At 37.9% G+C, this 17255-nt stretch overlaps 1 protein-coding gene across 1 annotated transcript in view; it reads right to left on the bottom strand.

The window, feature by feature from the left end:
• Positions 1-17255, bottom strand: part of LOC128774999 (C-type lectin domain family 1 member B-like) — an 82884-nt gene that overhangs the window by 32864 nt on the left and 32765 nt on the right. Inside the window, exon 2 of the mRNA XM_053895348.1 lies at positions 12755-12838. Coding sequence (XP_053751323.1) covers positions 12755-12838 — 84 coding nt within the window. The remainder of the gene's footprint in view (positions 1-12754; positions 12839-17255) is intronic.

Genomic DNA, 17255 nt, shown 5'->3' with positions numbered 1-17255 from the left:
GATTTGCCTTTAAGATAGTGTGCACTTTTTCTCCACTGAGCCTAATGTCTTCGACACCAAACGAAGCATTAGACTTCGGTGAAATTGGGCAATGAGAAGGAGGTACCTGGATTTTAAATGTGAAGGCTGGGCTACACTGTCCAGAAAAAAAATGTTTCTTAGTTTTAATTTTCACCCAAATCCTCAGGAATCTGATGGGAAGTAACCATTTCAAGAAATAAAATGGAGGTGTCCCCAAATTTTTATAGTCAGCTGTTATTTCAGTAGAACTTCTTTGCAGGGGGTTCCATTGCCTTCCCTGACGCGTTATGGGTTTATTTCTGTCTCTTGAAACACTTTTCCGGGTGATGTTTTCTGGTTATCCTCTTGTCCACTTAACATGACCTTCCACATGAGGGTGTCCGAGGGCTCAGCCCTTAGATTCCCGAGAATCATCCCAGCCTCGCACTTGTCACACTGTCTATCCACTGCTGCAGACATTTGCATCCCAGGCACAAACCTCTCACCTGATCGGCATGATCATCTATCACAAGTCCCATGCGACACCCCCGTACATACCTAAATGCTTTAACAGTTTTACTACCAATGTATCTAAAACTGAATTCCAAATATGCCCTATTAACGTTAATGGAAACGTCATTCTTACCACTCCTGGACCAAAAACCTGACACCATCCCTGACTTGTCCGTCTCACACACATGTTTGGAACAAGTGTAGAATCTGGCCACTTAGCCATCTCAGCTCAACAGACTGTCCAGAGTGCGTCTCCAAAGCAGGAGCCAGACTTTGTCCCTCCTCCGCTTAAAGCCTCTATGAGAAGGCTATATGAGAAGTCCTATCTTCTCATGACCCTCATGAGCCAATCCAAGGTCTTACATTTTTCTGATCCCCACATGCTCTCACCGTCGTTCCCTCTCTGACTTACTTTTCTCCCACCTCGTTCCCCTTGCTCCAGTCCCAGGCCCTCTTGCTATTTCCTCAGGGATGCTAAGGACACTCCTACTGCTGGGATGCATTTGTATCAGCTAATCCACATGCCCTGCTCACTCAACATGCTGTACGAACTTCATTTCTCATGGAGTCTGTCCTGACCACTCCACTGAAAGCAGTGAAACCTCTCCCTCTTACCTTCATACACAAAAGACACTTTGCACTGTAGAAAAAGGAAAGATTTCACATCACTCCATAGCATATATCACCCCCTAATGAGCCATGTAATTCACTTGGCACGTTGGGATTTTCATCGCTCATCACCAAGAGCTCCATCAAGCCTGCATTGGAATGTACTATCCACAACGGCAGAAGACTGTAGCGTGTTTCATTCACCACTATAGCTTCAGTGACTAGAAGGATGCCTGGCACATTGTGGGCCATCAATAAACAGCATGTTAAATACCCCATGTTTCCCATAATATCCGCCAGTTATCTGGATTTATTTACAACGGATCACTTTTCTTCATTTTCTAAACTACTTTCGTAACATCAAATGACAAATACATGTGATTTATTAATGAAACAAGGCTAGCAGTAATTCTTGCGGAATTGTGCTAAATAATAGCATGAAAGATATTAAATACCACATTAGAGTTGCAAGATTACTAAATGACTCCTTTGGAAAAAGCTCTTTTGTTGTTTTTCTCGAATGATACCAAGCAAACAGGTACAAATTTCATGTACAGAGGAGGCTGGCTGTAACCACTTTCCTCTCCTCATTACCTTTTACCATTTCCTGCAGCCATATCTGTGGACATGCTTGTATCATAGGACATACAAGATACAAAAGCAAAATGCCATTTCACTAGGTTTGGCAGGACTTTCCATTAAAGAACATGGAATAGATCATGCTCTTTGGGTCTAGTGAGGTCTCAGATTTGCATTCGGTTGCCAACCTAAGAAGCGAGATCAAATGGAATGAACAATATTCCTTAAGTCCCCAAGGATCTTTTCCTCTTCACCAATAACCTACCACTCCGTTACTGAGCAGTAAAGGGAGAAAGGCCATGAAATGAAAAATTACAGCTTCTGAGATAGGGGTGAGCCATCCAGCCATTGCCAGGGATACCTGCTTTCTTGAACCCTACTTAATCCAATCCAATGATTGTGTTTTTTGATTGAATAAGGACCTGTGAGAAAATTGGAATTATTAGTATTATTCACAGCATCAGTGAAAACATCTTACCCACAGAGGACTCATCAATAAAATACTGGGCACTTTTATCTTCAAACACTTTTATGATAAATGGAAGTGGCAGGCTCATTTCTCCATGGGGTAGAGAAGACACAGGAGTCGAAATGCTTCAATGAAGGAATCACTCAAGTCTCTGTGACTGGATCCAAGATATCAGCAAAGGGGCAGGATGGACTTAGAAATAAACAAATCTTCCCATACGATAAAGTAGATAGATAAATATGATGGCAAAGTCAGGAAATTTCCTCATCCTAAGACACCTTAAAGCATGTGAAAAGACAGGGCGCCTGGGTGGCTCAGTCGGTTAAGGGTCCGACTTCAGCTCAGGTCACGATCTGGCGCTCCGTGAGTTCGAGCCCCGCGTCGGGCTCTGGGCTGATGGCTCCGAGCCTGGAGCCTGCTTCCGATTGTGTGTCTCCCTCTCTCTCTGCTGCTCCCTTGTTCATGCTCTGTCTCTCTCTGTCTCAAAAATAAATAAACGTTAAAAAAATTAAGAAAAAAAAAGCATGTGAAAAGACAAGCCTTGTCTGGAGATATATGCAATAATTTACAGAACAAAAATACGTATTTTTAGAAATAAACAAGGGAAAAGATTACACAATAAGAAAAAAAGGCACAACAAACGAGAACATATTTCAAATAATTGGGGAGTATAGCCAAGAAATAAAGATGCCAAGCTCACTAGAGATCATGAAAATTCAAATCAAAGCCACCAGGGTATATTTTACTAGTATTGAATTGGCAGAAATTAAAAATAACAGCACCAAGTTTGTGGGATGGTTGATATCAAATCCATCTTTCAAAATGTTGCTAAAATCATTTTGAAATGTAATTTTAAATTATCGCATGAAAATGGACCTTTAGGAACTCTGTCCCCAATGATTTCACTCCTACGATGATTTGTGATCAAGAGAAGTGAGGACACACAAGAGAGTTTTGCACTGAGACACGTCTAAGAATGATTCATGAAGGACTATTCCTAACCACAAAAGGTGGAAACAACCCAAACTTCCATCTTCTAGAGATTCTTAGCCACGCTGGGGAATATTATACAGCAGTGAAAATGAAGAGACTATAGCTACAAGCGGTCAAACTCTGTATCCCATTAATTTGCTCTACACACCTAAGGAAATAAAACTGCCGTGAGAATTTTCCTTCTGTATGCAGTGGATATCATACAGTCTGTGTTAACAGTGTGGGCACTGAATAATGCATGCAGGGTCTACAATATCTCTACCATAAAAATTCTGTAAGTTCTTTGTAATCATTATTCCAATTGGCATATTGAATGGAAAGTAACAAGTTAATATCCTTTGCTATAAGCAATGTAATTGAATCTCTCTCAGCCTCTCTCTCTCTCTCTAACACAAAGGCACCCAAAAACACACACATGCATCAATATCTCTTCACAGTAATTACATTGTATCAGAAAAATTTGAGGAGTGTATAGTTAGTGCCTAAGGAAAACGAATGGGAATTATAGAACTGCGACCAAATAGATGTTATCATTTCTAAGTCTCCAAATCAACACTGATGTTAAATGTCCCTTGATTCTTTCACTCACATAATTTTGCTAGATGCTAGGGGTATGCATAGGTATCAAAGCCAATTTCAGATTTCAGTACCAATGGACTTAAGCCCCTGCTGTCATTACACTCCTGGGTTGGTAAAGCAGCAAAACATGGGAAATCCTAAACCATCAGTGTAAGAGTAATGCTTTTCTGTAGCAAAGCTAATCTCCAGTTCAGAGAGTGTATCAACAGCCCAGTTCAGATACTGACAGCCAAGTTCTCATCAAATGAGGTGCTAGACTATGAAACTCAGATTTTGCTCTAAACAATGGCAAAAGTCTCAGGGAACGTCAAAGGCTCTAGATAGTTCCTGGAAACACAGGGATAACAAGTATAAGAAGCTTCATTGAAACTCTGAAGTCCATAAACTTCAATGGCAGGACTGAAACTGAAGAACACTGAATTGGAAATGACAGGGGAAATACGGATTAAAAATAAACTTAATGTGTGAAAGAAGAAAACTCCAACCATTTGGAAGTTGATTGATAACAGTTGAGGTTGAAAATAATCGAGGTACTTATTAGGTCCTGGATTTTTAGGTCCTGGATTATTAGGTCCTGGATTATTGGTCCTTGATTTTTAAAATTTGCTTGAACCAATGTGCTAATGTGTACTTCATTTGTTTCTCATACTTATGAGTGAATCATTCATATTCATATCAGTATTTTAATAAGAATTTTATAAACAAGAAACACAGGGCTCTTTTTGTTTGTTTCTTTGGTTTTTTTTTTTTAGATAAACTTTACATGCAACGTGGGGTTGAACTCACAGATCAAGAGGCACATGGCCCACCAACTAGGCCAACCACATGCCCCTGAGTATTGGCCTGGTTTGGGTTTTATTTTGTTTTCCTTTTTGAAAACATAGGGCTTTTAACTCATCCTTCACAAGACACTAATAGAAATATCACTGCTAGAACTAGATCGTGTAACTAGAACTCAGTGCCTACATGGACTATTTATGGAATCATTAGAAGGAACCCCACAGAATCCATTCTACTGACTTCATATTGCCAAACATTAAAAGTAATGGCAAATGTGATCTACATTTTCTCTTCTAGAAAAGAGATGCTCTCTCTGTCATTCTGGATTATAAGCAAAAGGAAAAAAATCATTTCCAAAGAATCATTCCAGGGTGCCTGGGTGACTCCATCGGTTGAGTGTCTGATTTTGGCTCAGGTCATGATCACACGGTATGTGAGTTTGAGCCCCACGTCGGACTCTGTGCTGACAGGTAAGAGCCTGGAGCCTGCTTCACATTCTGTCTTCCTCTCTGCCCCAATCCCACTCGCACTCTGTCTCTCTCTGTCTCTTACAAAGTGAATAAATGTTAAAAAAAATAAGTAAATAAAAAGAAGCATTCTAGCTACATTCAACCTCTTCATTTTTCAACCTCTTTTCCCATGGCCATGAAGGGAGAGACTCATCTTTCCTTTGAAGTTGAATCCCTCCCATATACTGATGAAGGAACAATAGAACTCAGTACAATGAGAAATTATCTCTTTAGAGTGCTCATACCCTTGAAGCAGTTGTTCTTTTGCCCTGTATTAGCCCTGAGAAGATAATGCTGAGCTGTCTGAAGCATACTAAGTGTTAAGATGCAATATATACAATACTAAAGACTGAAAATCATTCCATGGCATGCCCAGAAGAGCTGTTCTTCTTGATTTAAGTCAATGGTTCTTCGTGTTCACTGTTACACCTATATCTCTTCCACAGAGAAATCTGCGCCAGTTAACAAAGTGCTTCAAAACAACATGCCAAATAATATTGGAGGAAGTTGAAACAATTATCTGAACCTCAGACATGTTTTGCATACTCATATCATTTACATCAGGTTTAGGAAAGTAGACATACTTGCTCTTCTTTAGTATCAATCTTCAGGAGACTAGACTGCAGATCTTGGCATGACACCATGCTCCTCTCCCAAGTTTTCTCCTCTTTTGAAAAGTGGTAACAGCTTTTTCCACGGCAGTACCAGTTTCCTTGAAATGCGTCATCGTCTTCATTCCATGCTCATGGATTGGAAAACAAACATTGTTAAAATCCTGACACTACCCAAAGCAATCTACACATTCGATGCAATTTCTATCAAAATAACACCAGCATTCTTCAAAGAGCTAAAACAAACCCAAAATTTGTACGGAACCACAAAAGACACTGAGTAGCCAAAGGAATGTTAAAAAAGAAAACCAAAGCTGGACACATCACAATCCTGGATCAAGCTGTTTTACAAAGCTGTTTTCACCAAAACAGTATGGTACTGGCACAAAAGTAGACACATAGATCAACGGAACAGAACTGAGAACCCAGAAATCGACCCAAAAATGTACAGCCAGCTAATCTTTGACCAAGCAGGAAACAATATCCAAAGGAAAGAAGACAGTCTCTTCAGCAATTGGTGTTGGGAAAACTGGACAGCAACATGTAGAAGAATGAACCTGGACCACATTCTTATGCCATACACAAAAACAACTCAAAATGGATGACAGATCTAAATGTCAAAACCATCTAAATCCTAGAGTAGAAAACAGACAGCATCTCTTGGCCCTCACCCACAGGAACTTCTTACTTAAATGAAGACATGTCTTCAGGGGCAAGAAAAACAAAAGCAAAAACGAACTATTGGGACCTCATCAAGATAAAAAGCTTCTGCACCGCGAAGGAAACCATCAGCAAAACTAAAATGTAACCGACAGAATGGAAGAAAATATTTGCAATTGACATATCAGATAAAGGAATAGTATCCAAAATCTATAAAGAACTTATGGAACTCAACACTCAAAAGGCAAAAAATCCAATGAAGAAAGGGACAAAAGACATGAACAGACACTTATCCAAAGGAGACATCCACATGGCCTACAGACACATGAAAAGATGCTCCACATCACTCATCTTCAGGGAAATAAATCAAAACCACAGTGAGATACCACCTCACACCTGCCAGAATGGCTAAAGTGAACAATTCAGGCAAGAACAGATGTTGGCAAGGATGTGGAAAAATGGAACATTTTTGCACTGCTGGTGGGATTGCAAGCTGGTGGAGTCACTCTGGAAAATAACATGGCTATTTCTCAAAAAATGAAACATAGAGCTACCCTATAATTAGAAACAATAATGGCACTACTAGGCAATTGGCCAAAGGACACACAAATGCTAAATTGAAGTGTCACATGCACCACAATGTTTATTGCACCAGTATCAATAATAGCTAAATCATGGAAAGAGCCCAAATGGCCATCACCGATGAATGGGTAAAAACAGTATATTCTACAATGGAATATCACTCAGCCATCAGAAGGAATGAAGTCTTGCATTTGTAACAATGTGGGTGCAAGTAGAGTGTATCGTGCTAAGCAAAATCAGTCAGAGAAAGAGAAATATAAGATTTCATTCATATGTGGAATTTAAGAAACCAAAGAGATAAACAGGGGAAGATAAGGAAAAATAAGCTAAAAACATAAAGGGACGCACCATAGGAGACTCTTCAATATAGAGAACAAACTGAGGGTTCTTGGAGGGGTGTTGGGCAAGGGGAGGGCCAAATGGGTGATGGGCATTAAGGAGGGCACTTGTTGGGATGAGCACTGGTGTTGTATGTAAGTGATGAATTCCTAAATTCTACTCCTGAATGAATTACCAGACTATATGTTAACCAGCTGGGATTTAATAATTTGTTTTGAAAAAGTAATGTGTCATGATCTTTATCTTGAAAACAAAAGCCAAATGATCCTCAACCACAACAACGCTTAGAGACCAACGCTTTCTCTCTATATATCTTCCTTACATCAGACTGGATGACTAAAAAATAGGTGGTTTTCCTGTGTCCCAAAAGTCTCATGTTGAGAATAGCTTTGGGGTCAAATTGTGGAGCCAGAAACAGACGTCAGACCATCATTAACATGACACTGAGAAATCCTGACTTCCCAAGTACAGATACACTGCTCCAATAGGAAGCAGTTCTCCCTTCGGGAGAAATCCACCTAAGTGAATATAAGAGGGTGGTATTAATTCCAAGAGATCTATCCTGGGGAAAATTCATCCACAAGCAGAAATTACTCAATCAAATCAACATGACTTTGTGAAAGTCAAGAGTTCAATTAGTTAGAAGAAAGAAAATGGATTTAATTTTTAAAAGTGAGAAAAATTAAAGGACTTGACAAAATACAATGTAAAGTTTTAAAATGATATATTAAAATTGAACAGAATGAGATAATTTCATGGAGGAAACAACCGTAAACTCAGTATAATCATTCAGTACATACCTGTAGTGGGTAGTAAAATTAAGCGATCTTCAACCTCTGCTAAGGAAACATTCTTGTCTTCTGGTTCTTTCATATCTTGCCCGATTTCTCCAGAACACCTGTTGAAACTTCAATTCATATTACAAAATTAAGGTCTTGAATGCTTGCAATAGATCATTTTATTATAATCACTTACTCTAATTCTAAATGGCACAGTGAGTGGCGCTGACTAAATGAAAGTACGATCAGAGAAATTGCCAGGTTACAATATGTTGAAGTGCCAGAACATAAAACAGATTTTTAAATAAAATGATAACCTGCTCTACATTATTTTGGAAGTATGTGAGAGGAATCAACTTTTATAAAACAGAAATGTAAATAGGAAATGAAATATACTTTTGGTTTCTATACCACCTACTCTTCAAATAATGATTACAAAGTTAGTGAAATTAGTAGCCAGTATTTTATTTAGCATGTAGTATTTGCACAGGAAGCTAAACACCAGGGATTTGACTCTCCTCTAGTACAAGCTTATAATTAATTCACTGAATATACATAGAGGAAGAGCACACATGGCGACTTCTAACATGCAAAAAGTAAGTGAAAAATCTCTGAGCAAATTGGCAGTATCTTCTCCAAACTCACAAATAAAAAAGTGTAAAATCACGCAGTGTATGGCTCTTTAAGTGTACAAACACGAAAAAAAAAGGTCCCTTAAGGATTTGTTAGGCAGCTAGGATTCATTTCCAGCTCTCTACCACCCATCATTGAAGAAATGCAACGTCTACTTGTAAAACTCCATCAATTGCACAGTCTCCTGATGTACTCCATTGCAATAAACATAACCCCTGTGCAACTCAGTCATCCATTCCAGAGTTCATATACTGGATCTGAATTGAAAAGACACCTTAAGGGCCCCCTTGGAAGGCTCAGGTGGTTAAGCATCTGACCTGGGCTCAAGTCATGATCTCACAGTTCATGAGTTCGGCCCCGTGTCTGGCTCACTGTTGTTGGCACAGAGGCCACTTCAGATCCTCTGTCCCCCTCTCCCTGGGTCCACCCCCCACCTCTCTTGTGCTCTCTCTATCTCTTTCTCTCAACCATAAATAAAAACCATTTAACCCTCCCCGCCTCCCACATTAAGACCTCCTGTACCTAAATACTACAATTTCTTGGGACCAATCAATTCCCTTGTCCTTCCCTTTTTGTCAATCCAAGGACACCTAGTACAGAACTAATTTTCGCAGGACCTCCAAGAAGCTTGCAGCATAGTCTTTATGCACATCTAAAAATAGCCAGCTTCACTGGGGCTCTTGGCTAACAATGCATTGAGCAAGCCACTCTTGATCTCAGGGTTATGAAGTCAGGCCCAAATTGAGTGGGGAGACTCCTTGAAAAATTTTTTAAAAAATATTTTTTTAATACATAAAATAGCCAATTTTGGAACACACTTGACATTCACCATCTCATCTCCCCTCAAGGTTCTGAAACTCAAATGACAAAAAAATCACAAAATTATACACATACAAACTAATGCTGACAACGCTTAGACTTTCTTCACCATTTCACCTATTATAACACTGTATAGTTCTTGAATCACACTCTTTTCTCAATTCAACAGCTCTTTCAAGTATTTATACTTTGCCTAAATTATCTGGAGCACCTCCTTGACTATCCCTCTCTCTGACCAGATGGGCTCATCTGCTCCTTCACATGGAAACAGTCACCAGCAAGGATACCTTCTCCTCACCTTCCTGCACCTCCTCCTATAGATACACAGTACCTCTCACTCTACCCCAGAAAAAAAAAATGTGCTTCGCATCGAACAAGTGTGAAACTCTCACCTCTGGTCTGGATTTCATCCCCTATTAAATTTTTGGTGGTCTTCATCTCCTACTGTCATTTTCTCTCTTGAACCCTCCAAAGTTTCCTTCTCATGGTTCCCTTCTCTTGCATATGATCATCTCAAGTCAGCTTTCCCACAAAGTTCCTGTCTTTTCTTTACATATTATTTGTAACAGAGTTCTTTTCTTTACTCTTAGATTGGGTGCTAACATAAGATTGTTCACATTCATGAGACACAACATTGCTCTCAGAACTGGCTGTTCTTCCTTAGCAAGTTGTTAGCTACCCCAAATTGTAGCCAGGACCTTCAACATTACATTTATTTACTTTGGTAGCCATTTCATCTCATCTCCCTACTTCTCTCACATGCTGTAACTAATGCACATTTCAATTACTCACTTCGTACATTTTATATATAGTGTTATTGCCTCTTTGTGTATTTCCTGAAATATTAGTATTTATTGTATTTTTTTGCACTGTTTCATCTTATAAAAGTGTATCGTGACACGCACAAACTTTTGAGCTCTTGCTTTGTTTTTCCATTTCATATGCTCTTGCTAAAATTCATGCATATTGTTGGATACCATTTTCATTGTCTTCACTGTTACATAAATTCCATTGGCAAATCAATTGCAGAGATCTCATTTACTTTCCCATTAATGATCTTTTGAGTAGTTGTGAGACTTTCGACATTGTGAATGGCACTGCTACACACTGTCCTGTAGAAGTTCATTTCTGTGTATGTGCAAGTATATCTGTTGGATATACACTTAGGGTGAGAATTACTGAATCATGTTGAGCTGTAGAAGACAGTACCAAACTCGCTAAGTGTTTGTATCAGGTTATACTGCCTTTAACAACGCTCGAGATCATATAGATCCACATACTTTCAAGGCTTGGTAAATGTTTCCCTTAGCCGCAATGAAAATAAATACTTTTCTGTATTCACTGATCTCTGAATTCACTGATCTGTATTCACTGTATTCTCTCTCTCTGCTTCCTAATGTTTGAATGAGTTTTAGCCATTACAGTCAGGCTTTGACCATACCCACTATCCCACTGGAGGTACTCTAGAAAATATCATTTCGGCCTCTCTCTTGCCAAATTTAATAAGCATATCTCTAGACATTAATACCTGATCCTCCAGTACTAGTTGGAACCCTTGGCTACCTTTGCCTTCTCTCCATGATACCATAATGTTTTGGATCCCCTCCTACTTGTTTAACTAAGCATCATTCCTTGCCACTGTTGACTCATCTTCTACCTACTTCTAAATGTTGATTTACCCGGAGATCCCCCACCTCACCCTTGTTCTTCTAGCATAATCTCCTCTCCCTTGTTTCACAAGGTAGAGCGTGGTATAGCTTCTGCTTTCCTCTGCTATCTTTTCCCAGAATTTTACATTAATCGGTGAATCCACAATTCATGTCTCTAATCTAGGCTTCTCTCTTGATCTCCAGACCTTTAATTCTACCCTGTACATGCTGATGATCTGTGTCTTCCGCCAAAGCTCACTCTAACAGACACTGACCAATCTCATTCTTTCTGGTCATCTCCACTGATATGTCACAAGCACCTCACTCTTCACCATTATTCGCATGCACACACACACACACATACACATCCCAAATCACAGCCTTCTGTTCTTGTATTTTTCTATAACACTTAATGGCATACATTTGCCAAGATGTATGAATATCATGTCAAATGGTATCACTGATTCACTTTTTTCCCACACTCACTCAAACAAATGTACATTTTAGCAATTCTACATTTTAAATATTTCTCATGTATGGTCCCTAATCCTTCTTTACTTCTTTCATGGCACTAATTCAGTCATTCTAACTAACCCTTAATCCTGAAACATTCTCCTATTTTGTCCCCCCATGCACTTTCCAGTCGATTCAAATTGACCTTTCCCAAATCCCAAATCTTCCAAGTTTCTTTTGTTTGAGAACAAATCTATCTTAACATGATATTAACATTATACAGCTTCCGGACAAATAAAAGAAGTAGTTAGAAATGGGTTTGAGCTACTTCTTTTATTTGTCCGGAAGCTGTAATTCCCGGGGACATCAATATGTTCTGTGGTTCATGTTGTTTTCTGCCTGGATGAGTCTTCTCTACCTTGAGTGTCCTGTGTAAACTCCACCTATCCTTTCTCTCATATCAATTACTATCTCTAGAGGAAAGCTTTCTTGACCTCAGCATAGAATATGCCATCCACCTGATGGCAATAGTCCATGAGGTATAAAAAATGACAGTATCCCAGCACTAATAATATTTCATTTTAAAACTGCTTCTTGTAAAAAAAAGTCCCCTTTAAACTGAGCTTATTAAGAGCTGACTTTTTAAAATCCCTGTTTCTTGCGCCAGAGAAGATACTCAAAATTGTTGCTCACAGAATGAAACAAAGAATAATAACCATCAGGAAACTCATATTCAAAACAAGTGTTGCATACACATTTGTTTTAAAAGTTGACACGTAATATATAAAATCTGATAGAGAAAACTAATAAGCTTTTTATTCCTCTATATTTTAAGCCATGTTGCACTATGGTAAGGAATATAAAATTCAAATCAAGATTTTTCCAATTCTCTGTTCACATGGAAAAACTCCCCCTATACAAAATATAAGGAAGAAAATATATATAACATATGTGGGCTCAAAGCACAAAATTTTGTGCCAACACAGCTGTGACATACACTAGTTTGCATGGTAGAAAGGTTAAGTGACAGCAAAATAATAAAATCACATCGCCAATATTATCATCAACAGCATCATGATTACTACCATTTCTATAGGGCTCCATAGTTTCTAAAGTTTCCGTAGAGTTTCAGTAGTTACAGCATTCCTTTATCAGTCTGGCTCATTGTTCTTGTGAAATGTATGTGCCTGATACTCACGCATATATCCTAAGGCTGTGAATCCCAGCAGGAGGAACAAACATAGAAATCCCAGGGTTAATGCAACGATATGCCATGGAAATCCTGTCCAAAATCAGAGAGCAAAATATACAGTAAGCATTGAGCACAGCAAGGTCCTCGGAATTAGAACAAAATGGAATCGCATTCTGGAATTTAAAATGAATAGCACTATTTAGGGTGGTCACAAATCTCATCGCTTATTACATTTAAATACACCCATTGACATATTGAGCACCAGACAGAATCAAATATGTACAGACACCATTATCATGATTTCACTAGTTTTTACTTGACATCGTAGTGTTTTCAGATATCAAGAAAACAAACTAAAAACCTTTACCTCTCCTTTTAACCATTGGACCCCTTTTGTCCTGTTGCCTTGAATGGACTGATTTCAGTTCTGTGTATGTTGCTCTCTCCTCGCTTATTTCTGAGGGCTGCATTCAAAAAACACGGCTCGATTCCTACGCAATAGTCCATGAGGCACAAAAAATGGCAGTATTCATCATGAAGTAACAGGGACAGTTACATGAATGGTAAGCATGTTCATCTGACATAAACAAAGTAAATGTTTATCTGCGAATATTAGGAAAAACTTTATTTCAGTTTTTCTTGGTACTACCTTTTAACAGATGGTTAATAATAGTCCACTATGCTTACAAGCTTGTTACGTTAAGCGTTTGCTCTATTTAAAATAATTGAATCCATTGCCAATTTTTAAAAAGGATATATTCCAGCTTCACCTAAAAATCTACATTTATATCATTTGAAAATTCATCTTTCACCACTTAGTGTCTGGGTTATGCCCAAATGGCAAATATATTGACACCAAATAGACTAAGCCACTGCTTAGGAAGGACACACACACACCAATTGGACAAAAACCATGCTTGCCACCTTGCTTATGTCCGAGTCTGCTCATTCATTCACATTATCCCTTGAACTTCATAATCGGTGGTTCTTGACTCCTTTTTACAGTGTAAGGAAAATGCGGAGACCATGAGATGCAAGGAAAGGGAGGTTAGGACTACATTAAATGAGGGAGGCGTAACTTGTCCTTCTAACAACATTGCTGCACAGTGATGCTCTTATTTGTAGATGTGGAAAACTGAGGCTCTGGGAGCATAAACAGTATTCTCAAGGTCAGAAGGATGGTAAATGGTACTCTTGAGTTAAAATAAATATATATAAGTAAATATATATACAATATATTAAATGTAGTCTAGATCAAATATAGATATAAATATAATAACATATTATACATTATATGTAAATATGCAATAAATATATATTTAGTTCAAGTATCTATATTACATGGAACTTATTTATAAGGACCCAAAATATGATCCTTCACTTACCCTTTGCTTATATAAATAATACTTTCTAAAAATACCTAATAATCTCTTTCTCCTAGAAAATTATTTATGAGAAAGCTTTTTTCCCAAAAGAATATTTTGATACATGTATAAACAACCAGATAACTGTTCTTCCTAAATAGATCTGACTCTTGGGTTTTGAAAATATCTTAATATTTCCCCATTTAATTACTTTCAAATGTCAGTGAACCTGAACAATCACCAAATAAAATAAAATAAAATAAAATAAAATAAAATGAACAATCACCAAATAAAATAAAAATAAAATAAAATCACCAAATAAAATGTCTAAACATATTGTCATTAGTTTTTCAGAAAAACATTCTCTCTACCAAAGTGGTAAATTATAAGGTAAATGTCATAATGTCATTTTCCAAGCTAACAAACTTTTGTTTAATTATATTTTAATTAAATATCTGTATAATAAAGTAACAAGAAAATAAATTTATAAATATAAATCTGGGTTTATTTTGATAGAAAAATAATCATATTGTCAAAGCATTAAACTTTTTTATGACACAATGAAAGAAGAGGGACTTGCCAATCAGTTTGGGAGATGAGAAAAAACCCACAGATTTATATTGTCTAAAAAAGGATTAAATATTCTTTAAAACATCTAAGGATTAAAAAATTCATATCAGCATAGGTAATATTGTGACCCAACGCATTCTAATCCACTCCTTTTCTCACTTGCAGAATAAAGTTAACGTTCAATATGGATTAACACGGATCCAGGAGTCAGTTCTTGGGGCAACAGTCCAAAGCCCTCCCAACTTTGTCCACAGCTTTCCCATAGCAGATGCTACTTTATCCCTCTCTGATGGACAATGTGACAGCACAGGCACGGGTCACCCAACCTCACTGGCTGCAATACCTCATCGTACCTGGGATTTCAAAACTGGAAAAGAGCTTGGTCAGGATCACATCTACGATGATGTGCTGGTTCTGGGGGCCTTTCACCTCTGCTTCGACTCCACAAGGTACTAGTTGATGTGCTTGACTGACTCTCAGAGAGACCGTGTCAGGAGAAAGATAGCCGATGGCCATGTGACATTAGACACTCCCCCGCATGGTTTCCACTGGCCTCAGGGTCTCCTTTACTCCTGCACTCTGTGTCAGACAGGAGTACTAGAGACCTCAAATGCTGAAGTTTCAGACATTCTGTGGATCAGTACAAACCTGAGCTTCAGCAGTTACCTTGAGGCATAAAAACAAAAAGGCATTCTCAAAATTTCATGAGGTTAGGAAATGCTTAACAATAAAATTTAAAGATTATAAAAATAAAAGGGCAATATCCATATTCTACCTGGCATGATTTATACATCTTCTTTTTATAGAATGAAGATAAGTTCCCAATTATAAATATATATATATGGCAAAAGTAGATAAATAGCAAAGTGTGCATAAATGTTAGCCTGTTTTTTTTTAACAGAATCCTAAGGATATCCAGATTGCTTAATATATTACAAATCCTAAATACCTAAAAATTGAGATGAATGATTTGAAAAATATCACATTTCTACTTATTTCTGTGTTCTCTTTAAATTGCTTGAAGAAGCAGACTATTTACATAAAAAAAAACTTAGGACAAAACAAAGACACATGATTACAATATTGAATACATTTGACCATACTCCTTTGAAAGCATCAAAGCCAAATTCATCTGTTCCACTATTTGTAGCAAATATTATCAGAGCATGTTTGTTTTTTTAAATAATGAGTGTAAGCAATTATATTTATTGTATAAAGGTAGAATTGACAAGATTAACATTAAGAATGTTGTCGAACTTAAACACTTGTAAGACAGTGGCAATAGCTACCTTTTGTTACATTTATATGATTTTTAAGTATAAAGGAAAATATACACACACAGACATATACCCTAAAGCTGAGCAATGAGCTGTTTTTCAGGATAGTTTATGAAATGCTTTCATTTTGTTTCTTAAATATAAAAATATATGGTTATAATATAAAAGTACATATTTATACATATTATAAAATAGGTTTTATATATGAAAAATTGTATGTAATTTAAATTTTATAACGTGGATTACCTTGTATTATCCCTGTTGGATTGTATAATCTGTTTATGCTGTTACACACAAAATGCAGATATTTTACGCAGTGTGAGTTAGCCTGTTTGCCTGAAGGCAGCTCAAAGCAGCCATTTAGAATCTAGAGAAAAAAATAAACTCTCTGAAAGCATGTTTTAAAATACATTATTTGTGGGGTGCCTGGGTGGCTCAGTCGGTAAAGCGTCTGACTTCGGCTCAGGTCATGATCTTACAGTTTCTGAGTTCAAACCGCACATCAGGCTCTGGGCTGACAGCTCAGAGCCTGGATCCTACTTCAGATTCTGTCTCTCTCTCTCTCTCTGCTCTTCCCGTACTTGCTCTCTCTCTCTCTCTCTCAAAAACAAACAGTAAAATACATTATTTTTTCCATGCATTGAGCAGTTCTATGCCCTGTTTAATCCTACAAGTAAGTGTTAGGCAGGAACAAAAGCAGGAACCATATGATATGGTTTTGTCATATCAACCACATTGATCGGTCCATCTGAAGGGCCCCCAATGCTGTGAAGCTTCAAGCGTCTTCTTAGAAATGTGCACTAATAACAATAAATCCACCTTAATGCCAGCCACACCAGGAGAAGCCTTTTCAAAAGCACTTCCTCCTGGTTGGAGCTCCCTTTTCCATCACTCCCAAAGCACAACTGTCTCATCCTCTTCTAAATACTGGTGGGAACACATGTGAAGTCTCTAGCTTTCTTTTTTCTGGTTTGCCTTTGGCTCACGCTGTTTCTTTTTAAGATCTAGCTCATTGCTTTCAGGAAGTAGGTTTCTGACAGGAATAGAGATAATGAAGAAAGCCTTCTACAAATTTCCCATGCGACAGGGCTCTCTCTTAAAGGCAGACACGGTTTTCAAGCATGCCCATGGACTGTGATCTGCCAGGCCCCGGGGTGTAATTCCTCTGCACGGCAGCCAGACATCTCTTTCTATGCCTTGTGTCAAATTCCCCAGTGCCAAACGACGTCATTTAACAGAAATTTATTTCATCATTTCTTTTGCTACCAACTATTATATACCTCGCTGGTAAGGAAT

The sequence above is a fragment of the Panthera pardus genome, unplaced genomic scaffold (assembly GCF_024362965.1).
Source record: "Panthera pardus isolate Hobbes unplaced genomic scaffold, ASM2436296v1 HiC_scaffold_6, whole genome shotgun sequence".
Classification (NCBI taxonomy): Eukaryota; Metazoa; Chordata; class Mammalia; order Carnivora; family Felidae; genus Panthera; species Panthera pardus.
Note: the sequence above shows the minus strand (reverse complement) of the source record. Positions and strands in the feature narration are given on the sequence as shown.